Source organism: Muntiacus reevesi, chromosome 13 (assembly GCF_963930625.1).
Source record: "Muntiacus reevesi chromosome 13, mMunRee1.1, whole genome shotgun sequence".
NCBI lineage: Eukaryota > Metazoa > Chordata > Mammalia > Artiodactyla > Cervidae > Muntiacus > Muntiacus reevesi.
The window spans coordinates 57,397,404-57,423,930 of NC_089261.1; the positions used below are offsets into that span (position 1 = coordinate 57,397,404).

At 36.4% G+C, this 26,527-nt stretch overlaps 1 protein-coding gene across 1 annotated transcript in view; it reads right to left on the minus strand.

Moving 5' to 3' along the window:
* Positions 1-10,412: 10,412 nt before the first annotated feature.
* Positions 10,413-26,527, minus strand: part of ANAPC10 (anaphase promoting complex subunit 10) — a 77,836-nt gene continuing 61,721 nt past the window's right edge. The window contains exon 5 of the mRNA XM_065903875.1: positions 10,413-10,782. Within this exon, the coding sequence (XP_065759947.1) occupies positions 10,552-10,782 (231 nt within the window). The 3' untranslated portion in view covers positions 10,413-10,551. The remainder of the gene's footprint in view (positions 10,783-26,527) is intronic.

A 26,527-nucleotide genomic window follows, 5' to 3' on the forward strand; every position in this document is an offset into this window, starting at 1 on the left:
CAGGTAGTAGAATTTCATAACAGCATTATTTGTAATAGCTTCAAATGGGAAAACACAATAACAAACATCAGTAGAATGAGTAAACAAATTATTGTATATTCCTACAATAGGGGCTTCCCTGGTAGCTCAGCAGTGAAGAATCTGCCAATGCAGGAGACGTGGGCTCAATTCCTGGGTCGGGAAGATCCCCTGGAAAAGGAAATGCCAACCCATTCCAGCATTCTTGCCTGGGATATCCTATGGAAAGAGGGGCCTAGCAGGCTACAGTCCATGGGGCCACAAAACAGTTGGATACTACTCAGAGACTAAACAGAAACAACATTCCTACAATAGAATACTAGATATACAGTGGTAAAAATGAATGGACTACAGCTATAAGATACAGTAATATGAATATATATTACAAAAATCAAGCTGAGTAAAAGGAAACCAACACAAAAGAAAATATACTGCACATTGTATATATTCATACACATGGATATTACTTCAGGGGTAGAGGTCAATCTTGGAGGGAAGGAAGGAAACAGTGGTTGAGATGGCACACGAAGAGAGCTTCCAAGGAGGTATTTTAGCCTTTGGCATGCACATGGGCGTCCACTTTGACCTAATTCATTGAGCTAGTGTTTGGTGCATTTCACTGTATATACATTATGCTACACACACACACACCTAAAAAGGAAAAAAGCTGATAAAATCTTTAGCCAACGATTACACAGATAGGGTTTAGGCTCATATATAGGCTCATATATATATAGGCTATATATATAGGCTCATATATAGGCTCATATAATTCCTACATCACTGAGTTACTTCTTTTTAGCTTGCAAATAATAGAAAATTTCACACACATTAAAAATTTCTTGTATTCACTAGTTATACAAAGAGCATATGCAAAATTGTTTCTATTATTTAAATCAAGGAACTGTGCTTGTCATTCTTCATATCATTATGACATACACTGTCATTCTTCATATCACTAGTGTATTTCATGATTTATATCTTAAAAGATATTTCATATCTTTAAAAGGAATTAAAGTATGAATGGGTTTCCCTGGTAGCTCAGGCAGTAAAGAATCTGCCTGCAATGAAGGAGATCCAGGTTTGATCCCTGGGTCGGGAAGATCCCCTGGAGAAGGGAACAGCAACCCACTCTAGTATTCCTGCCTGGAGAATTCCATGGACAGAGGAGCCTGGTGGGCTACATACAGTCCATGGGGTTGCAAAGAGTCAGACATGACTGAATGACTAACACACACACATAGTATGAATAATACTGTTTCAAAGACTTCATTTCTAAAAGAAGTCTTTATTTTTGAATCTAAAAGTAATTAGATGTAAGACAAGCACAAATTGGACCCAAAGGATTCAAGTTGTATTTCTACTAAATGATGACTTTGTTTAAACACATAACACATCCAAAAACTCAAATATTTTTATAATGGCCACTTGAGAGCCTTATTTGGAGCTGTGTATGATTTCTGATAGTTTTGCTTTCAAGTGGATTTTTTTAAGAATTTCCTTTATTATCTAAATCTCTGGAATGAAAGGAGAGAACCTGGAACAATGAATCCAAATTGAGTGGACACTTCTGTGGTTCCACAGGCCTCATCCACTGAGCAATTCCCTTTGGAAAAGCACAGATTTCCACCCAACTGTTTATCCCAGGCAAACTTCTGATAGTCTTCTTCAAGGTCCAATCTTAATTAAGACAAATGTTAAATAAATCTTTCGATTTACATAAAATTAGTTTAAAAAATAGTTTAGTTCCATTTAAAAAATAGTTTATTTCCATAGTCTCCTTCACAACTTACAATGGTGGTAGATGTTAGGCTACCATATTGCATCTTTTCTCTTCCAAAGATTTAATACAGATATAGCATTTGGAAATGACATGGAGAAAAGGGAACCCTCTTGCTCTGTGGGAATATAAATTGAAACAGCTATTATGAAGAAGAGTATGGTGATTCGTTAAAAAACTAGGAATAAAACTACCAGATGACCAAACATTGCCAGTACTGGGCATATACCCTGAGAAAAACATAATTCAAAGAGATGTATGTACCTCAATGCTCACTGCAGCACTTTTTACAATAGCTAGGACATGGAAGATGATTCACCCATCGACAGATGAACAGATTCAGAAACTGTGGTACATATATACAATGGAGTATTACTAAGCTATAAAATAGAATGCATTTGAGTCAGTCCTAATGAGGTGGATGAACCTAGCGCTACTGTAGAGTGAGAAAGATTAATATTGTATATTAAAGCATGAGTATGGAATCTAGAAAGATAGCACTGATGAACCTGTTGTTGCAGGGCAGCAGTGGAGATGCAGACATAGAGAACAGACCTGTGGACACAGTGGGGGAAGGAGAGGATGGGATGAATTGAGAGCAGCATGGAAACGTGTATATTATCACATGTAGAACAGAGAGCCAGTAGGAATTGGCTCTGTGACACGGGGAGCTCAACCCAGTGCTCTGTGGGATGAGGTGGAAGATAGGAGGCCAATTCAAGAGGGAGGAGACACATGCATACCTGTGACTGATTCATATTGATGTATGGCAGAAACCAGCATGATATTTTTAAAGCAATTATCCACCAATAAAATTTTTTTAATAATATAGCATTCAATATAAGAGGAATATAAGGGTATGAGTATAAAACTAGTTACCCATACCTAACAGGGTAAGATTAAACTTTCACCCCATCCTGCTCTACCTTTCTTTCATCCTAAATTAACATGTTACTAAAATTAAAACCTTGCTTACTGTAATCTGAATATAATCTCCTCATTCCTCCACAAATGCGTAGTTTTCCATGCCTAAAATGCCCTCTCATTTATCTCTACTTAAAATTGAATGATGTTCTGGAACCAAAATGTAAATTTAGAAACACTTCCTCCCCACTCCTGATGACTCCCAACTGAAAGGAAACTTGGTTCCTTTACTCTGAGCCACTCTCCACCCCAATGCTCCATCCCTGAGGAGGTAAACTTTTGATTTGTAAACATAGGAAAAACAAAATTCCATCCTCCTTCTAGGGAGCTTCCTGACTCATTCAGGACAGCCAGTTATGACCTGAATCTTAAGGATTCGTTATTAGAAAAGCCCAAATTAGCTAAGACTTAAAAACACATCCATCAATCTATAGTCTGTCAAGAAAGAAGGTGATACTCTGACCTTTACCTTCACTATTTTTCAACTTGTACATAAGCTGGGAAGAAGGCCTCCTTAGATACCCTATGTGCATGAATTTCTCTTTCATAAGAACCTTACTGACTACCCTGGGCATTGGTGATATTTATCCTTATTAAAGTGATACTTATCTGTTTAGCTCAATACTGTCTTCCATTAAGTATGCATGAATGTCTGTGTTCCTAGCTATCATCAGCTAGATTATAAATTCTACATAGGAAATACATTTTCTACTTATTTATATTCTACACATATATAAGGAATATAATCGTACATGTTTTTGAAAAAAGACAATTTTTCTCTTGGAAACTATATGCAGTACAATTGACCACAGCATTATAGAATCAACATCTTTTTAATTTAATAGGGATAAGTAATCAAGTATCCTTAATAACAAAAAAATGACAGTTGATTATTTCCGTCTAAATAAATCTTTATAAAATGTGTTCCATGCTTTCCAACCTTAGTAAATGTTATATGCCACACTGTATTTATCTTTCTTCATTGGCACAGTGTTACTAAAATGATCAGCTTTGTTATTAGTCTAAGATAGTGACTATTATTCAATTGATTAAAATAGAGAAAATGTACCCAAAATGACCTAAGAATACAACATTTCTTTTAGAAAATTAACCCTTATCATGAAATTCCAAAGGGCCAAGAACAAACAGACAGAAGGAGTGGCTAAAAGCAGCTAAGGAATTCAGAACTAGAATCAGCAGTAAGAGTGGGTCTAGGAGACTGGCTTAGAACTAGTCAGACAGGGTAATAGAACACTGGAGCTTCCTGTTTAGTGTGACACTCATTTCCTACCAATGGGAATGCACACGTGCACTAAAGGACAGCGTTGTTAGCATCTATTCCAGTTTGCAAGATTAGGAAGTTTTATCTGACACCTTTTCTTTTTTGGTAAGACTGAACTGACCCAGAAAGATGTGAATGAGGTAAAACTAAAAGTGGTAATTAATGTGGAGAAAGAATCTTCAGGGTTTACAGTTACTGAGTATAGAAAGATGAAGGAGAAGAGTCAAAATTACAACCAAATACCAGCCTAACAGTTGAAGATTTCAAGAAAGAAATGATGAATTTTGTTCCAAATAGCCCAGATGATAGGGAAAAAAGTGAAAAAAGACTTCTGAAGAATAAGTTCCTTGCATCTCTTATCAGTTACTGAATGTTACCTTAAGAAATAAAGTTTTAAAATAGTAAAATCCCTTTCCTTTGTCTTGATACACACGAGTGTGTTCTAACATAACAGCTGGATGGCTTGTAATCATCCTTCTCTTTACTAAGCCTACTGTCTATTTCGTTTTGTCTTCGCATCCATTTAACCTGTGATTTTCATGAATTTTAACAGTTGAAAAACAAACAGCTGGTTGAACTCTCTACTTCAGCCTTTGAATACTTTGCTTCTTGGTAAGCGATCAGCGTTTTGAAACTGCTGTAGTAATAACAGGAAATGATCTGTTAAAATCTGGATCTCTAGCTATAGATGAATGCCAGGGTAAAGAGGAGAGCCAGTCTCAGAATAAAGTCTATAAAAACAGTTGGGGGAGTTACTTCTAGGACCACAGGGAGAGAATCGTAATTTGCTCTCAACATTGGAAAAGTAAATGCACAGTGGAAAAACATCTTATGATGATCACTGAACTCCATCAGTGGAAAGTTTACAGCCACAAGTGCAATAATTAAAACAACTGAGATGGTAAATACTAGAGCTTCAATGATACATGATGTGAAATATCACTTCCTGAAATACTAATTCACTCAGAAAAAGATTTCATAAGCAGGTAGACTACCTTTAAGTTGCTGTAATTTTGCTTATGTTGGCAAAATAGTAAATTGGTTCTTTTAACCAGAAAGTACAAGAGAAAATAAACAATCATCGTAGGATTAGCCATAGACAAAAGGGAGGGTACTTACACATAAAACTATAATATAGACTGGTTACTAAAAAATAATAAATAAATAACTGGGTACTAAAAATAATTTTAACTTTTCATATAATATTGTCATGGATTATAGACATTTATAGTAGGGGGAATCCTTAACTTTATAGTGGGGGGAGTCTTAATTAATTGGCCTTTAGATATGCCCTGTTAATAGAATAAGTCATTATTATGGATAATTAATAAAGTAATCCCTGAAGTTTTTGTTGTTGTCTTCTCTCTAATGCTTTCTAGACACCACTGCACAGAAGCAGGCTCAACTAAATGGCAGATCATGAAGCACAGAGAGCCTCCTTGTAGATGGCTGGTAAACAGCCTTGTACAGCAAACACTTCCAAACACCATACCCCAGGGAGTCATAGCAGAAGTGAGGAAAGCCAAAACAACGTGGGCAAAACAAGGTAATCTTGGTTTTAAAGATCCACAAAGCAAAAGTGTCTCCAAATAACCACAACTGCAAAGTATTATTTTTCCTAATGCTTTAACATATTCTGCAACTCATCATTTTAAAACGTAATTGATGAAACAAGCTAATAACCAAGAAGTCAATTAAAAATGACATATAATAAGACATTAAGAATTTAAAGCAAAATTTTCTAACACTAGAAACACATCAAATATCTGTATTTGAGTCAAAACTTTATACTCATAAAAATTTGTACTCTAGTAGTCATAATGACAAAAAGGACAGAGGCATGGTGTCAAAAATTACTTTTCAAGATTGGTCTGTGTTTTAATCATTGGAAGCCTTCAAATGTACAAAACATCACTGGATTCCTTACAAACAAATCATCTGTTTCCAATTAATCACTGTTATTCATGTAAAAACAACAATAGTTTGGATTCAAGAATAAGCTTGAAAAGTGAGTGAGTAACTGATATTGCAAATAGTCTTTATTTCCAAAATTCCACTTCCTCCACAGTGTCTTCTTTAGCTTTACCTCTAACTTCCTGAACAGGAAGTCAACTCTCTTTTCGACAGAGTGATCGTACCGTTCTAAATTCTGAGCTGGTTATCAGAGACCTATTATTTCCTCAGTAGACTAAAAGCAACTGGAAAGCAAAGTCTGCATCAGATTTACTTTGGTTTTATTATTACATCTAATTCAACATTCAATATATGTTAGTGTTTTCATAAGTTGGGTATTTACTACTCTTCAATGAACTGTTCTATTTTATAATTCCACAATTTTATAGTTTCTTGTGACAATATTTCCTCAGATAATAAATTGATTTTTAAAGTGTCCAATACTTTGATTACTTTGATTACATGTGAAATGAGAACATTTAAATCTTACAACTACACAGTTTTATCAATACTCAAAAATGTATACTGATGACAGATGAACCCATGAATTTGCTGTCATTGTTTTATTAACTGTTAAAATGGATTTTCAATGCTAGTTTTATATTCTCAGATTCTATACAGTAAGAAATACAACTACATTGAGTTTAGCAATTTGGGTGATTCCTATGTGAAACAGGTAGAATAAACTATTTTTTAAAATCAGCTTTCTTAAGGCATTTTAAATGTGTAACTTGGCAAATTTTGGTGTATGTATATAGCTGTGAAACCAGTACCACAGTCAAGACAATGAACATTTCTGTCATCTGCTCAAGTAATTCATCCCTTCTGACTTCTCTCTACACCCCATCCGATGCAACCACTGATACGCTTTCTATCACTTGATGAGTATGTTCTAGAATTTTTAGAAAATGAAATCATACAGACTACAGTCATTTTAGTGGCTTCTTTCAGCATAATTATTTTGGAAATTTATCCACATTGTTGCATTATTAATTAACTTCATTTATTTGTATTACTGAGTAGTATTCTATTACATGGATTTACCGCTTCTCCTGTTGAACAACTGCTTTGCTTCCAATTTTTAGGTACTACAAATAAAGCTGCTATGAACACTCACGTGCAAGTCTTTGTAAGGACATACACTCTCTTTTCTCTTTGGTAAATACCTGTAAGTGGAATGACTGGTCACATAATATGTATCTGTTAAACTTTTAAAAAAATTACCAAATTCCTTATCAATGTGTTTATATATCAATTACATCCTTATCAGCAGTCTGACATGAAGTCCAGTTCCTCCATACCTTTGCTAACACTTGCAATTGTCTTTTTAATCACAGTCATTCTAGTGGCTGTGAAATGGTATCTCATTAAGATTTTAGTTTGCATTTCCCTAATATCCAATGAAGTTGAGCATTGGTGAAAAGGTGGCTTAAATCTTTTGTTCACTTTAATTGGATTTTTTTCTTCCTATTCAGTTATAAGAGTTCTTTATACATTCTAGATACAAATCTTTTATTGGATATATAATTTACACTTTCAAAGGAGAAATAAAATTGCTTCAGGTAATTATGTATTATTTTTGTACTTCAGATAATCCTTAAAATAAGGAGAACCATTACCTCTATAATCCTCCACTATCAAGTTTTCCTATGCCTAATGAGGTAGTCAGCCAGCTGGCTTTTGGGAAAGAGAACAGAAGCAGAAAACGTACTGATTTTCCCAACAATCTTCTTAATCCCTACTAATTTTAGGAGTTTCTTCACAACCTATTAGTAACAGGCTGCATCTGATAAATGACAATTATTACTAATAAAACCTCCTGTACTTTTTATTAGATTTCTCTATATCTTAGACGAAGACCTTTTGTTTACATCAATGTTTTCCTTATCAGACTAACACAAAACATCTAATACAATGCCAACTATATATTACTCTTCTTACTTCCTTGATTTGCTCCTGTTTTTAAAATTCCTATCCATGTTTTTATTCAGCTCTCTCTTCTTCCCCTCCCAGTACCCCACATCTGTATTCGGGATTAATTTGCTGATTTCAAACGAGTTTTGGTGACAGACTTCTTGCTGACCATATAGTCACCTACCAGGCTTCTTACTCTAAGGAGAAAATGAAAATAACAAACTCTTTGTGGAACTCATAGAAAAAGAGCTGTGATTCTGCTGAGTGAAAAAAATGAAACCTTCATTTTTTATAGCAGCCACATAAATCAGTGGCCACAATAAATCAAATCTGCCACAATAAAATAAAACACATAATTATTTTTTAAACATTGCTAATTTAAGACCTCAGTCTACCCAGTAATGCAAGAACCTCCGAGGAATCTTTCCCAAACAAGGGCCAATGAGGGCTGGGAATTCCCTGGCGGTCCGGTGGTTAGGACTTCATGCTTTCACTGCCAAGGGCCCGGGTTTGAGCCCTGGTTGGGGAACTAAGAGCTCACAAGCATGTAGCACAACCACAAAAAAAAAAATCAGCCAATACAAGGAAGTTCTGTTTCCCCCAAAGTAAGAGATATGGGGCAGCAAGTAGCATTGGGGAAGACATACAGAATCAAATGGGTTCATGTTTAACCATGGAAAGAAAATTCATTTAAGCACCTTTAAAATATTTTTATGTGCAAAGAATAATTTCATGGATTCTTAAAAATTTTGTGAGCTACATTATCCCTCAGGGAATGGGGCTTCAGTGTCAGACACAAATTTGAAACTAACTATCCTATAAGCAGCATTAGAATTAGGATAAACAGTAGATTATAGTAGCAATCTGACCCAATATTAGGATATAGACAACTCGGGTTAAAAATATTTCATGAAAGTACAATAATTATGATACAATTAATAACATTCCCCAAATCAGAGTGGTTCTCACAAGACACTGGATGCTAAGCTTATTTTGACAGTTTTTTAAAAGGCCTAATATTGGGACTTCTCTGGTGGTCCAGTGGTTAAGAATCTGCTGTGCAATGCAGGGGTCCACAGGTTCGATCTCTGGTTGGGGAACTAAGATCCCACATGCTGTGGAACAACTAAACCCATGCCACAACTAAAGTCCGTGTGCCACAGAGGAAGATCCTGTGTGCTGCAACTAAGACTCGAACCAACCAAATAAACAAATTAAAAAAATTTTTTTAAAGATCTAGCATTAACATAAGACATTCCTCTGAATAGAAAAAACTAATAAAAATTTTGACTTAGTAAAGATAATATCTATTGATAAAACATAGTTTTGTTCCCAAACATGCAATCCATCATTACTCTAATGCATGATCACTATATGAAATAATTACCTAGTTAGTAAAAATACTTGTGTAGATCTTAAAATTTTGCAAATTCCAGAAAAATAAACGAACCAATCAAAAAATGGGCCAAAGAACTAAACAGACATTTCTCCAAAGAAGACATACAGATGGCTAACAAACACATGAAAAGATGCTCAACATCACTCATCATCAGAGAAATGCAAATCAAAACCACAATGAGGTACCATTACATGCCAGTCAGGATGGCTGGTATCCAAAAGTCTACAAGCAATAAATGCTGGAGAGGGTGTGGAGAAAAGGGAACCCTCTTACACTGTTGGTGGGAATGCAAACTAGTACAGCCACTATGGAAAACAGTGTGGAGATTTCTTAAAAAACTGGAAATAGAACTGCCATATGACCCAGCAATACCACTTCTGGGCATACACACTGAGGAATCCAGATCTGAAAGAGACACGTGCACCCCAATGTTCATTGCAGCACTGTTTATAATAGCCAGGACATGGAAGCAGCCTAGATGCCCATCAGCAGATGAATGGATAAAGAAGCTGTGGTACATATACACCATGGAATATTACTCAGCCATTAAAAAGAATTCATTTGAATCAGTTCTAATGAGATGGATGAAACTGGAGCCCATTATACAGAGTGAAGTAAGCCAGAAAGATAAAGAACATTACAGCATACTAACGCATATATATGGAATTTAGAAAGATGGTAACGATAATCCTATATGCAAAACAGAAAAAGAGACACAGAAGTACAGAACAGACTTTTGAACTCTGGGGGAGAACGTGAGGGTGGGATGTTTTGAAAGAACAGCATGTATATTATCTATGGTGAAACAGACCACCAGGCCAGGTGGGATGCATGAGTCAAGTGCTCGGGCCTGGTGCACTGGGAGGACCCTGAGGAGTCGGGTGGAGAGGGAGGTGGGAGGGGGGATCGGGATGGGGAATACGTGTAACTATATGGCTGATTCATGTCAATGTATGACAAAACCCACTGAAATGTTGTGAAGTGATTGGCCTCCAACTAATAAAATAATATTAAAAAAAAAAAAATTTTGCAGTTCGATTGGTTTTCTTTTGGTATAAGGAAAATTAGATGATTAGTTCAAGTTCATTTTTAATAATTATAAAATATGTGAGCCTTATTAAATGCTAAAGAAAATAAAGATATTATGACCCAAAATGCATTTATTAAACTTACAATAAAATACTTTTCAATGCATACCCAAATCGCAAAATAATTAATTTACTTTTCAATAAAGATACCAGATTTAATATGTACTGCTGTTTAACGGCTTTTGCTCTAAGGTCACCTTATTGAGCGGTACATCATGAAATCAATAGTTGTACATCTAGGAAACTTGCCAATGGAGCTCTCCTCCACTGGTGTGTATATTTTAATCTGCCTCATGTGGGTGTCTCTTCCATTTTGGTGATTGGCCAGAACAGCAATCTGTATCATGAATGTGCGAGTTGGCTTCTTATGATTATCAGTTAAGGGAACGTGAATCCAGCCACTTGGTTCCACCAATTCAAGTTGCTGCCAAGAAAAGAAGAGTCAGATTATGTTTTCACCCAACAAACATAATTTATTATAATGAATGCATTTTAAAGTTGACTTATAATTAGCATTTTTCTCACTGAGAACATGACAATATAATAAACATTATCAGTTATTTGGCACTTTTGGCATGGTCCATGTTTTTACAGTTGTTAAGCACCTACATGTACCATCTTAGTTGACAAAATAAAAATAGAATTATTTGCAATTTAGTATTTAATGAAACTCATATAACATACAGGTTTAGATTTAGACATGTATAGGTGTATAGGGCCAATGCAAGACCATGCTGATACAAGTAAGAAAAGACTCTAAATGCTTAGAACATAATGCTTCTGGTATATTTTATTTCAAGAACCATGTCTAATACATCCAAACTCACCTAACAATAAATCAGATTCTATATAAACTACAAAAATATCAAAAGAAAATCAGTCATTGCATAAGCATCAGACAAAGTTTTTTTTCTTGGAAAACAGTAAGTCATTTATCTAGTCTGAACGACAATCTAAACCTAAAACCTAGATTTTTAAAATGTTTTTCCAGATAAACTTTAAAAATTTTTCATTTTATTTTAACCAAGAGTCTAAACTATCCTTCCTTAACAAGAGAAGAAAATTCATAATTCAAAAAATAAACCTAAATTTTTAAAAATTTTCCTAAAGTTATGAAATAGCTTTTAAAAGATAAACACTGATTTTTAAATTATCTAAGTTATTGAATGGGCTTCCCTTGTGGCTCAGCTGGTAAAGAATCTGCCTGCAATGTGGGAGAGCTGGGTTCGATCCCTGGGTTGAATACATATGAAAGATATGCATTACAGATAATACATGATATTATTACAGATAATACTTATTTATCCAGCCCAATAGCAATGAATATCAAAGAAACTCAATCCGGATTCCATGAGTTACTCTAGAAAAACTATTAAGTGAACACCACTGTATCTTCTTTTCCTTCTCTCCCTTCTTTTCTTTCTTCTCTTTGTTTCTTTCTTTCGTCTTTCTTTTCATTTTTTATGAAGGAGGGTGAGTAGACAAAAGGAGAGTTGGGCAAGAAACAGAGAATTGGCATCTTAAAAAAGGTAGTTATTTTTAAGATGGAATAATTTCTTTCTTTTAATTTTAAAATATAAGAATAAATGAATCCCTACCCTTCATGGTATTTTCAGTCAGTTGCTTTCTATAAACTTCCATTAGCACTAACTCAAAATAGCTGAGTTACAGATAAGATATACCTGGTTTCTATCACTAACCTTTTAATTATTCAGGCAGTAAATATTGTATACTTACAATAAAAGTACAGTTAAGCACAAAAAAACATAACTAAGGCCTTATTTCAAATCTTTTAATAAAGCCTTAGAGGCAGACAAAGACAGACAGGCTTTCTGGTTTCATTCAGTTTTTTCATGTATAAAGTAAAGAGATTGGACAAGTTTTCATCCAATGTCCCTTTCAGCTCTGACATCCAATGATTCTAAATAAAAGGAGAAAGATGTGGTAGGAAGAATAATGGGCCCCTAGGGATGTCCATGTCCTTCCCCAAGTTCCCTGAATATGTTAACTAACATGGCAAAATGATTTTGCAGATGTGATTAAATTAAATACCTGGGGATGGAAAGATTATCCTGGATAACCTGGGTAGGTGCAATGTAATCACAGGGTCATTGTAAGAGGAAAGCCAAGAGAGACTGAAAAGGAGATGTGATGCTGGAAGCAAAGACTGAGTGATGCAACCATAAGCCAAGGAATGTTGGAAGCCTCTAAAAGATGAACAAGCAATGAACAGTTCTCCCTTACAATCTCCAGAAAAGAACCCACCTTGCTGACACCTGATTTTAATCCACTAGGTCCACTCTGGACTTCTGACCTTCAGAACTGTAAGATAATAACTGCATGTTTTTTGTTTTTTTTTTTTTTTTCTGCATGTTGTTTTAAGTGTGTGGTTATATGCTACAGCAACAATAGGAAACTACTATAATGGACACCCACAGGAGTTCAGAGGAGGGGAAAAGCACTTCTGGCTAGAATAATCTACTTTCCAGGTAAGTATGCAATAATGAATCTCAATAATGACCAAAAGGTAAAACTAAGATTCTGTTCAACTCCTCAATGTTGTTGTTTAGTTACTAAGTTGGGTCCAACACTGCGACCCCAGGGACTTAGCTCGCCAGGCTTTCCTATCTTTCACCATCTCCCAGAGTCTGCTCAAACTCACATCCATTGAGTTGGTGATGCCAACTAAGCACCTCATCCTCTGTCAGTTCCTTCTCCTCCTGCCCTCAATCTCTCCCACTATCAGGGAAAGAAGTCCAAGAAGTCAGCTATTCACATCAGGTGGTCAAAGTATGGGAGCTTCAGCATCAGTCCTTCCAATGAATATTCAGGGTTGATTTCCCTTAAGTAGTTTGATCTCATTGCTGTCCAAGGGCTCTCAAGAGTCTTCTCTATCACCACAATTCAAAAGCATCAATTCTTTGGCTCTCAGCCATCTATATGGCCCAACTCTCACATCTGTACATGACTACTGGAAACACCATAGCTTTGACCATATGAACCTTTGTTGGCAAAGTGATGTCTCTGCTTTTTAATACCCTGTCTAGGTTTGTCATAGCTTTTCTTCCAAGGAGCAAGTGTCTTTTGATTTCATGTTTGCAGTCACCATCCACAGTGATTTTCGAGCCCAAGAAAATAAAATCTGTCATTGCTTCCACTTTTCCCCCTTCTATTTGCCATGAAGTTATGGGACCAGACACTATGATCTTAGTTTTTTAAATGTTGGATTTTAAGTCAGCTTTTTCACTCTCCTCTTTTACCTTCATCAAGAGGCTCTTTAGCGCGTCTTCACTTTCTGGCATAAGGGTGGTATCATTTGCATATCTGAGGTTACTGATATTTCTCCCATCAACCTTGATTCCAGCTTGTGATTCATCCAGCCTGGCATTTCACATGATGTACTCTGCATATAAGCTAAATAAGCAGTAGGACGATATACAGCCTTGACATTCTCCTTTCCCAATTTTACCAATCTGTTGTTCTATGTCTGGTTCTAACTGTTGCTTCTTGACCTGCATTCAAGTCTCTAGGGGGACAGAGAAGGTGGTCTGATATTCTCATCTCTTTAAGAATTTTCCACAGTTTGTTGTGATTCACACAGTCAAAGACTTTAGCATAGTCAACAAAGCAGATATTTTTCTGAAATTTCCTTGCTTTCTCTATGAGCCAACAAATGTTAGCAATTTGATCTCTGGTTCCTCTGCCTTTTCTAAACCCAGCTTGTACATTTGGAAGTTCTTGGTTCACGTACTGTTACAGCCTAGCTTGAAGGATTTTTAGCATTACTTGCTAGCATGTGAAATGAACACAATGGTACACAAATGTCTGAACATTCTTTGGCCTTGCCCTTCTTTGGGATTGGAATGAAAACTGATCTTTTCCAGTCCTGTGGCCACTGCTGAGTTTTCCAAATTTGCTGACATGTTGAGACATACTGAGAGCAGCACTTTAACAGCATCATGTTTTGAATAAATTTAACCAAATTAATTATCTATCTACTTCTACTTCTGATAGACCATCTACTTCTGAGAGACTCAATGCTACTATTAGAGTATTTTTTAAATGCTTCACTGTAATGGAAGTTATACTAAGATTCTGTAGTGTAGAATTTGGGGCACTGTAAACATAGTAAATTATTCAATAAATATTAGTATATTATTTCTTCAGAACATAAGAAAATTACTGATCTCAGTCACTAAAAGTATATTATAAAGTATATATAGCTATTAACATCTCTCAAATAGCTTCACAATCAACTACATTGCCTGAGAGTCATAAAAAACAGCTCATGTATCTACTTCAGTTCTGCTGTACCCTGTTTAAACTTCTCAGTCATCTCCAAAGAGTTCTTATTCTGATCCTGCCACATTTTAACTTATTTCATGGATTAAACAAAAACTCAAATATGTGTAGTAGATATAATTTTAATGCCTTTTTTATAATAATGATTAAAAGGCTAATATATTTTAAGTGAAAAATATTTTCACTATTTTTTGTTATTTTTAAACAGAAAATTAATAAACGATAAAATTTTGCCAATTTAACTTCCTTGTTTTCCCCATTTCTAATTTGGACCTCAATAAATAAAATTTATATCACCATTAAAATGTAAAATTTTCTATATTCCTCTTCATTCTTTCTTTTTACCATCTCCCCTTTTGGATCTTTTTCCATATATACCCTCACTTAACATTTTTTACCGGCTAGATACCCCCAATTCTGCTAACTATAGATGTAGGGCAGGGGTTGGCAAACTTCTCTTATGAAGAGTTTCTCTCAAGGAATCTCTCAGCCTGACTCCAAGATCTTCTGCTTCCTATCAGCAACCTCTAAGTCATTAGCCCTATGCTGGCTCTGATTTATTTCAGGATATCCTCTAAGGATATGTGGATTTAAAGGATTAACTCCACCATAAACAAAGCTTACCTTAAAAAGGACCAAAAAAAAGAGAAAGAAATCATTTGTTAATGAAAATCACATCAAATATCAAATACAAAGCTGCTCATGTGTTGTTTCCTATTGCTGATCACATATCCCTGGGAAATAAATGAGAGAAGGGACAATGACTTGAAAGTTGCTTCAAGAAAGCTGCCCTCTGCTCTCCTCTCTCCCCACCTTGTGCTCCTTCATTAACCACAGCTGTGAGTTGATAAAATTCTACAGACTCTCAATAGGAGAACTGTTATACATGAAGCAGCAGATTCTGGCATTTTAACCATCCTTTCACTTCGGAAGGAATACAACCAGTTAACTGCAGTGATGACCTACTTGTAGAGAAAGAAAATCTAGTAGGATCCAAAAGAAACTTCAGAAGTTCCAAATTTGTTGAAAGTAAGGATACCACAAAGGCAGTTTAACAAGAAAGACAGAATCCAACTAAAAGAGCTCACTATGGAAAGCAAGCTCTTTGACCCTAGTGAAGAAGGTGACCCCACCTAAGAAAGTCACCCTGAGGTCAAAATCAGTCACTCTGCTACAGAGGATCAAGACATTAATTCTGGACTTGTAAGTCGGAAAGACTTTTTATATAGAGACATTTCCTCCAGAAAGAGTTCCTGGAGAGTTAAACTTACACAGTTTTTGACAGTATAAATCTTAAAGTTACCTGTTTGGGAAACAACAAAAAAAAAGAGGCCTAACAGAAAGATAAGAACTAGATAGATTGTTCTACTAATCTACAGGAACAATTCTGAATTAAATTTGAAGTGAATGTCAAAAACAATAATTTCATCAAAAGCCCAAAATGGTGAAGAAATGTTAAGAAATTGCAGAAAATCTCTGGAGGACAAGAACAAGTAAGCCAGACTTAAGTATCACTGAAAAGAAAAACAGATAAGGTAAGTACTAGGGAGGCAATGTACACCATGATGACTATAGTTAACACTGCTATATGATACCTTGGAAAGTTGTTAAGAGAGTAGGTCCTAAGAGTTCTTATCACAAGGAGAATTTTTTTTCTTCTTTTCATTATCTGATGATGGATGTTAACTAAACCTATTGTGGTAACCATTTCACAAAATAAGTAAATCAAACCATCATGTTGTACACCTTAAACTTACACAGTGATGTATCTCAATTATTTCTCAATAAAATTAGAAAAAATAAAAATGTTCTCTCAAAGAAAAGAAAAACAGCAAATATATAACAACTACATACACATACATAGTCAATTCATTGGAAAAGACCCTGATGCTGGGAAAGATTGAAGGCAAAAGGAGAAGAGGGTAGCAGAGGAGGAAATGGTTGGACAGCATCACTGACTCAATGGACAGGAACTTGGGTGAATTCCGGGAGATGGGGAAGGACAGGGTGACCCAGCGTGCTGTAGTCCAATGGGTTACAAAGAGTCGCACATGACTTAGTGACTGAACAACATACACGCAGAATAAAATTATGACTGAGCTTTGTAAAAAGAGAAAAGTCTTTTCCATGTAATGAATGATCAAGAAATGATAGCAATAGATAAAAATATGTAGTGCTGTGAAAAGGACATCAGACCAGGTGTCAAAAGAAAACCAAGATTTAAATTTCACGTCTACTCTTGACTTTAAGCAAATTACCTCTCCTTGGGAAACCTTTACTTCTCCATCTATCAGGATGAATGATATAAAATCATCATTTTTGTAAATCATCAATAAAATTAGGATAATTTTATTCCCATAAAATTTTATGCTTTCCTCATAGGCATGTTTTATTGCTAAATCCACATAATTCTTTTTACTTGAAACTTTCTTTTCCTTTCTACATAATTTGATGCACCCTCTTAATTGAAATGTTCTCTTCTCTTCTTCCTCCTCCTACCTTTCTCATCTCCTTTCGCTCTCTGGGCACTCCTCTTTCTGTTCTTTAAACACTGCATTCCTCATAGTTCTGTCCTAACACTGGTTTCATAATACAGAGTTTAATTCTACACAACTATCCTAGATGACTGCATCCAGACCCATGATTTCTGGTGCTTTAAATGGCAATATGCTGATGATTCAAAATTTTATATCTCTCTTTTAAAAGGCAGCCTCTAAAGGTGCTAGCAAAGGACAGGGTTATCTATGGAAGGCAAGGCAAGGTAAGGCAGAAAGATTCCATGATAGAGGACACAGCCAGAGCAGTTCTGAATGCAAACACATCTCTAAATATATCTCTTTTAAATTTAAGAGACTGGAGTAGTTTGAGGAAGACAGTGTTCCTACTGACAATAACTACAGGCAAATCTCTTTAAATCATCATTTTAGAGTTGTCAGAGAACCGCTAAAACAAAGAGGACTACAGCAGGCCACAGTCTGGGAAGGGGAGAACTGCAGGGAGGTAACTTGTCTTTCTGTACTCACTTGAACCAAGGGGGTGTTTACTGATTCTAGGACAAGGTGAGATGTTACAAATCATGGTTTTGCCCAGATAGAGAGGTGCTTCTTGAAACACATGGAACTATGACTAGTGTGGTCTTTCAGAAAAGACATACTTAGAAACCTCAAGATCTTTAAGCACACAGCCTATTTTCCCCTCAAAATATCTGCCACATTGTGAAGTTATTTGGAACAGGAAAGTGAATGGGTAAGTAAGGGGTCTCCCAAAAGAAGAGCAGAGTGTCTGGCAATCTCTGAGGGCTGAGAACTACATTTTAAACAGCACAAAGAAACAGGTCAAATTAATTTCATTTTAGTATATCCAGAATATCATTTCAACATGTGATCTATGTAAAAAGTTACTGAGCTATTTCACATACTTTTTTTTTGGTACCAAATCACTAAAATCTGACATTTTACACTTATACCATACATATCACAATTAAGACTAGCCAAAAGCCACATGTGGCTGAACTGCACAGATCTAGAGTCTAGCCTAGCAATCAATCAAAAAAATCATTACTATTATTAACCAAGCTAAGAAGAGGGAACGATGAATAAATGAAATGATCATTTCATCTGAGAATTAGAATATACTTTTAAAATAGAAATGATAGAGCTGAAAATAAAATAACTGAAATTAAGAATTTATCAGATTGACTCAACAGATTATACATATATATATAAATACACACACACACACACACATATATCAGAAGACAAAGTTGACAGGCTCCTTCAAAAATACAACTTATCAAAAATAACAAAAAGAAGACATGGAAAATCTGAATAGAACTATATCTATTAAAAAAAAAACTGCCTTGTAATTTAAAATTCATCACAAAACTCCAGGTCCAGATGGCATTACCATTCAACTCTTCCAAATATTTAACGAAGAAATGGTATCAACTCTGCACAAATGCTTAGAGAATAGAAAAGGGAGGGATATTTTTTTTTTTAATTTATGAGGCCAGAACAACTTTGGTTCCAACAAGTTGTTCTTGCCTCATAAAAACATTTAAAAAAAAAATTTAAGAAACATTTAAGAAAAAAAAATTACAGACCACTTTTTCTTATGAAATGTAAGAAAATCTAGAACAAAAGAGTAGCAAGTCCAACTAAGTGGAGTTTAGTACAGGTAGGCAAAGTTGGATTACCACTTAAAAATTAATCAATGTAATTGACTTTTATTAATAGAAATAGAGAGAAACTCACTATAATCATTGTCAGACACAAAAAAGGTATTTGAAAAATTCAATATCCATTTATGACTTTAACTTTTAGCAAACAGGAACAGAATTCAGTCTCTTTAATATGAAAGGGCATCTTTCAAGCAAATAACCTACCCTACTCATCATATAAAATGAAGAAATATTAAAAACTTTTCTAAAGAGATTATAAAAAGACAACCACCACTATGACCCCTTCTATTTAATATTGTACTGGAGGTCATAAACATACAATAATGCAAGGAAAATGGAAGGGAACAGAGGAGAGAGGGACAGAAGGAAAGGGAGAAGATGAATAGGATTGGAAGGGAAGAAAAAATACTATTACTTGTAAATCATATGACTGCACATCTAGAAAATTAAGAAAGAATCTATAAACTATTAGAATTAATAAAATTAGAATTAATAAAGCAAGGCCACTAGACATAAGGTCAACATAAGTTATAACTGCAACAGTGCAGAATTCGTGCAAAGACAGACTAACAAACCAACAGAGCGGAGTTCAGGAACAAACCCACAAATTTACAAGACATCTGATTTTTGTCAAAGATGACACTCACTGGTGCAGTAGGGAAAAGATAAACAAAAAGAAGAAATAGAAGGTTTAAAATCCATGACAAAACTATGTATATTTTTGTTATACATAAGTTTGTTATTTATGTAAGTTTCTTCAAGCAATGATGCTAGATGAACTGGATTTCCATTTCGGGGGGAAAATAATAATCTTGATTTCTTCACTTCTCACCATAAACAAAAATCGATTTCAGATGAATTTGAATTTAAACGTCAAAGTCGTTTAAAAACTAAAGCTTCCAAAAGAAAATAAAATATCTTTATAACTCTGGATTAGGTAAAATTTTCTTAAACAGGACACAAAAAGCATCAATCAACAAATAGTGGTCAACTATTTCAGAATTAAGAACTTCTGTTCATCAAAAGATACAATTAAAAAAAAGATATAATTAAGAGTGTGGAAAAAACAAGTCACAGATTGGGAAATATGCCTATGCCTATGTGTAGAAAAGGAATCCTATCTTAACTATTTAAAGAACTACTACAAATCAAAGAGATACACACCCAACAGAAATGCATATATATATTCAACAGTGTGTATATGAAAATATTCACAGGAGCTCCAGCTAGCCAAACCAGCCAAATGCATACCAACAGCCAAATGAATAAGTTGGAGTATATTCACAAAACATAATGTTCTACAGGAAAGAAAATGAACAATCTATAGCTACCCAAATATACAGATGACTCTTACAAACATGCTGAATAAAACAAACAAACAAAGTTAGTCACTCAGTCGCATCTGGCTCCTCTGTCCATGGGATTCTCCAGGCAAAAATACTGGAATGGGTAGCCATTCCCTTCTCCAGGGGATCTTTCCAACACAGGGATCGAACCTGGGTCTCCTGCACTACAGGCAGATTCTTAACCATCTGAGCTACCAGGGAAACCCAAGCAAAAACAAGCCAGACCCAAAAGAGTATATACAAAATATGATGCCATCTCCCTAATGCAAAACACTGAAAGATGAAAACAGAAACAAAACAGATGTTTTTTAAATCCAGGTGAAAGTAATCCATATTATCAGAATAATGATTGACCCTGAGAGTGCATAAGAAAGCATAAGAAGGGTTTCTGGGTTTTTATTGGTTGCTGATTACATAGATTTCTTTAATTCATGAAAATTCAGTGAGCCTTTCACACGATATGTGGACTTTTTGTATCCATGTAAAGATAAAAAGTTTAAAAAAAAAGGCCCAGACCTTTCTGCTCTGTCATACATACTCGGTTGTCAATGATCTCTGCAGCAGCTGCAAGCATCATGTTCTCACACACCAAATGTCCAAAAAGGCTTTCTCCTGTTTTAATTATAGAGGAAAATGTTTTCCTGAAGCTATCAGATTTCCCATTGGCCATTTCTGGATCACATGCCTCTCTGCACTAACTGCAAGGGAAGCTGGAAATGGAGTATCAGGCATTTTCTGTCTTTACTGTGGGAAGTGGTCTCTCTGGGCAAGGAAAGGAGATGGAGGCATGTGGCATAGGTAATCAGCAATACCTGCTGCCCAGGACTGTTACTAGAGACTTGTCAACCAGTTTTACCAGAGCTGCTTCTGTCCTCCTCCAGTCTAAGCTCAGATTAGCAGCAGAGTCATCAGACAAAAACGTAAACCTGAAAAACCTTTCACTAGTTTCTCATTATAGTTAAGAATAAATCGATCCTTAACACTGCTGACAAAGCCCTGCATGATCTAGTCTCTGCTTATCTCCTCTGTCTCGTGTTGTATGGCCCCTGACCCACATTTTAGCCATATAACCTGCAGTAGGGCAAAAGCAAATTTACACTGTGCGGGAAACCGACTCTGAAAATATTCCAAAGATCACGAGAGGGCAAAGGGACATTGACTATATGTCATCTAAAATGGGTCAAGTCTAGGATATGCTCTAGTTTAGTGAATTATTTTTATATTTTTAAATATAAGAATAATACAAGAACTTTTGGTCTGTCACATGAGAGCCTGGTCCCCCAACTCTAACTTTTCTTTAAGTCTGAAGTTCAGTAACTACACAACCTTTCACCAAGATTTTGTTCCATTTTCGAAACCCTAGCACTCACGGTTAATGTGAACAACTATTCTCAACTTATGGCCCTCTACTTTTCAATCCCCACACTCTATTCCTTAAATGCGAACTGCAGATTCCAATTAGGTTTATATCTTTTTTCATCTCTCTCCTGATACGAGAAAACACACAAGTATACAAACACATATACAAAGTACTTTTAAACTTTCCAAAGAGGATATTTAAGTGCCATCATACTACCACTAGAATCTAGTAGACTCTGTTCATCAGTCAACAAAGTGTGGACTTAACTGTGTCCTGGATTACTGGAAACTATGATTGGTGTAGTAAAAGGAAATTATCAATTTATTGGAAATTTATTTATGTTCAGGAGTTATATCTAATCATCCATTATTCCTTATGCATATACCATTTTGATGAATATAATTTATAAATGCCTTGCAAAATAGTTTAGGAAATAATAGATCCCAGACACCAACAAAAATGACAGTTAAAGAATTTGAAAAATGTATAAATCCACAAAGGCAGGGAGAACGGGAGAGGTCACGAAGAAGCACGGTGCACTGTACCCTAATATCTCTGAAAGTGAAAGCACCAGGTCATTCTGAAGGTAGGAGGGTCAGGTTTGGTTAAAAATAAACAAGTATGCAAACATGAAAACAAGTTATCCAATTAGGAAACAGTTTGATGTCAATATTCTCACCAGTCCCTAGCTTAAGTAGGCAGGTGACCTTCGCTTTCCTACTCCCATAGAAAACTAAAGTTCATATTATCTGTACGGGTTAAAGAAGGGAGGATCTAGATTGAAGTAAAACAAGACAAGATGGCAGCATATTATTTTTTTTTTTTTAATGGAGTGAACGTCTAGACATTTAACAGTGAACCTCAGCTCTCTTCATCTTGCTCAGCTACAAGGCTGCTGACTCCCAGGCAGATCATCTTGGAGCCCCTTCCACATCCCACCTCCTATCCTCCACCCTATGCCTCTAGGCCAGAGAAAGAATTACTATTTTCTGGAAAAAAAATAAGACCATAAGAAAAAGAGAAAAGCAAAAAAAGAACAAATCCGTAGGATGAGAGGTATACACAGTGATGTGAGTGTCCCCAATTTAATAAATATTTATTGAATGCCTATTTTGTGCTAGGCACTATCAGTGAAAATAAAAATAATAACAAAATCTCTGCTCTTGTGGAGCCAATACTCTACTGAGGGAAGACAGAAAATGAATAACAAATATAATAAATAAGGTATTATATAATACATTAGGTAATAAAAGTGCTCTGAGGGGAAAAAGCTTTGTGGAAAATACAGAGCAGGAAAAGAAGGATCAGAAGCACCAGAGGGCAGGTGTGTGCAGTTTTAAATAAGATGGTCACAATAGGCCTCATTGAGAAGGTGGCCTGTGTGCACAGAGGTGAAGGTACCAGCCTGACCACACTGCTGGAAGGTTTGGTAAGCATCAAATTCAATCATGAGCAGAAAACTGCTCCCCAACTGCTAATCTGTGCCTCACTCCTAGGCTATGAGAAAACAGCCAAGACTCTCCATGCATGTAAAAAAAAAATGAAAAAGAAAATAAAAACAAAAAGCAGAAATTTAAAAAAAGCAAAAACAAAAAAGGAAATCTGAAGAGAAGCAATAAAGGGAGGACAAAAAATTTAAAAACAAAGCAAAGCTTTATTAATATCTTCAGCTTCATAAAGGAAAGCATCCTTAAAACAAGAATAGCATGCTGTTTTATACAAAAGACCAAGAAGCAAAAATAGGTCTTAGAAATATACATATACATTGTTGTTTGGTTGCTCAGTCGTGTCCGACTCTCTGCAACCCCATGAACTGCAGCATGCCAGGCTTCCCCATCCTTTACCATCTCCCTGAGTTTGCTCAAACTGGTGTCCACTGAGTCAGTAATGCCATCTCCAACCATCTCATCTTCTGTCACCCCCTTCTCCTCTTGGCCTCAATCTTCCCAGCATCAGGATCTTTTTCAATGAATCAGTTCTTTGCATGCATGCACCTGTGTGTGTGTGAGCATATATACATATGTATATATGTATGTGTATATGTATGTGTGTGTGTATATATATATACACATACAGGGTTTCCATGGTGGCTCAGACAGTAAAGAAGCTGCTTGCAACGTAGGAGACCCAGGTTTGATCCCTGGTTCTGGAGGATCCCCCGGAGAAGAATAAATGGCAACCCATTCCAGTACTCTTGCCTCAGATATCCCACAAACAGAGGAGCCTGGAGGGCTACAGTCCATGGAGTCGCAAAGAGTCGGACACGACTGAGCAACTAACACACACGCGTGCATTTAATTATACAAAGTTAAATGAACTGTTTGGAATTTGAGAAAACAAAAAGAAAGAAAATAAGAAAATCAGTGGCTCAATGCAGGAAGAATCACTGCTAACAAATGTGAATTCAGAAAGAGAGAACATAGAGGAAAAAGATGAAGGAACATAAGAGCACTTCTCAGAACTAAAGGACAGGTGCTTCCACACTGATGCGAACCACAAACACTCAGTAAGATGAAGAACACACACACACACACACACACACACACACACACACACCCATGGCAGAAACACACACACACACACACACACACACACACACACACCCATGGCAGAAACACACACACACACACACACACACACACACACACACCCATGGCAGAACCATCATAAAACTTCTGAACATCAAAGGTATGGCAATTTTAAAAGCCTCTACAGAGAAAAACAGGTCACAGGCAAAGCAACAGAAATCAAAAGTGGCATTGTATTTCTCAACATTTATACAGAAAACTATGAGGCAATGGAGAATGTGCTTAAAATTCTGATGAAAAATTATTTCCAAACAAGAATTCCATACCCAGCCAAATCATCCCTCGAGGGTGAGATTAAAATAAAGTTTTCAGTCATGCAAGGTTTCAACAGTTTTACTCCCATATGGAGGATACATTTCACCAAAAGAGGAAGAAAGTCAAGAAAAGTGAAGACCTGGGACCCAAGGAACAAGGAATCTACCAAAAAAGAAGATGAAGGAAATTCCCAAGATGTTGTTGAAGGGATGTCTTAAGAAGAGATTTGTTTGTCCAAGTCCTCTGAACAGACACCAAGACAGAAACAGATATACAAGACATTTATTAAAGGAAACATCTGTGAGAGAAAGTGGGGAGGGAGCCAGGGAAGGCTGGAAGAGCTGTTAGATAGCAGTGCAGGTCTGAGCCCAGGAGGAGATGGGGGAAGGAGGAGGGTGGGGTGGACGTCTGCTACTGCAGTGCAGTTCTAGTGAACATCTGGCTTGGCTGTCAAGGAGCCCTTAAGTCATGGCTGCCTGTCAGAGGACTCCAGAATACCCAGAAATGAGCCTCAGTTAGTACCCCTGCTGCGCTCACTCTGGGTGGGGCACTGATGGGGGCTGGATACTGAAAAGCAGCAGCTGGGGCCGTCAGTCAGAGATCTAAGAGAAATGGTCTCAAGGCCGCCACAGTGGCTCTCTAGCAGGCCAGCTGCGCTAACCTAAACTGCACTTCCTGGAACTCCCTTCCTGGCACGTTTCTGGTTAGGTGAGACAGGAGAGATTTTCGTGGAAGGTTTCGACAGCAGGACTGAAGCAGCAGCCATTCTGAACTTGGAGGTAGGTGAGTCTACAGGTTTTGCAGATCATCAAACTAGGGACCCACATAAGTTGTCACTACATGCTGACACACCCCGCTGTCATGGGTCAGCAGCCAGGCCTACAACTGCTGCATCTTCCCCAAGTCCTCCTGTGGATTCTCTGCCTCCCAAGATGAGTGCGTGTCTGCTCCATGACAAAGGGCGTCACTCCTTCCACTGATGTGGATCACAGTTTCTCGAGTTGGAGTATGGGTTCCAGCTTGCCCTTGCCCTTCACCACTTTACCATCTTCACTTCTGACTTTCTGCCCTGGGGACTTCAAGCTCTAGCATTCAGATGTGAAAGCAACAGCCTTGTAGAATTTATTTAACCAACTCTTACTTGTGTAAGACAAAATCCTTCAAACAAAACTATTCTATACAACACCAGCCCTCAGACACACACACACACACATAAATAAGCATACACCAGTGCTCTGCTTCTCTGAATGAATGTCCACTGATTGACACATGGACACAGTAGCCAGCTGAAGGTACAGCAGGGATGCTTACATGAAAAAAAAAAAAATGTGAAACTGAGAGAGGATGTATGACTGTTTCCAGAAGTTTTTGAAAGATCTGTCACAGAACTTAGGGATATAGCAATATTGCTGATAACATTCTTAAAATTCAGGGGAAAAAATGAGGCAATCATAAATTCTACAAAAATAATGATTTATTTTGACTAATGTGGTCATGACAATGAAAAGGTGTATAATGATTTAGTAAATAGCAAGAAAAGCTACACTAGGAAAATAAAGAGAAGTTTTTGAGAGAAGAAATAGGATTACAGGGCTAAATCCTAATACTGCATAGTAGGAACCTGCCTGCCAATGCAGGAGACACAAGAGATGCAACTTCGATTCCTGGGTCAGGAAGATCCCCTGGAGGAGGAAATGGCAACCCACTCCAATATTCTTGCCTGAAAATTTCCAAGGACAGAGGAAGCTGGTGGGCGGCAGTCCACGGGCTTGCAGAGTCAGACATGACTCAGCAGCTGAACACGGCACAAGACATCATTAGATCATGTCTTCACAGACATGTACACACACATCTACATGTAGGACTGCACATATGTCATTTAGAAATATGAAAGCACATACCAAAAAGAACTCCCCCAAACAGCTAAACTAACTCAGAGTAAGAGAAGTATTCCTGAGGAGTAGGATGAAGGTGTGGGGTGGAGAGAGAAGTGTTCTTCTAAGTGCTGTTGTGGTCCTTTCAGACTTTCAACTTGTACACATATTTTACTGTAGCAACAATTAACTTAAAACTTAAAAAATAAAACTTAAGATGATTTGTAGTATAACTGAAAATTAAAGAATAAGACTGATCAAGCT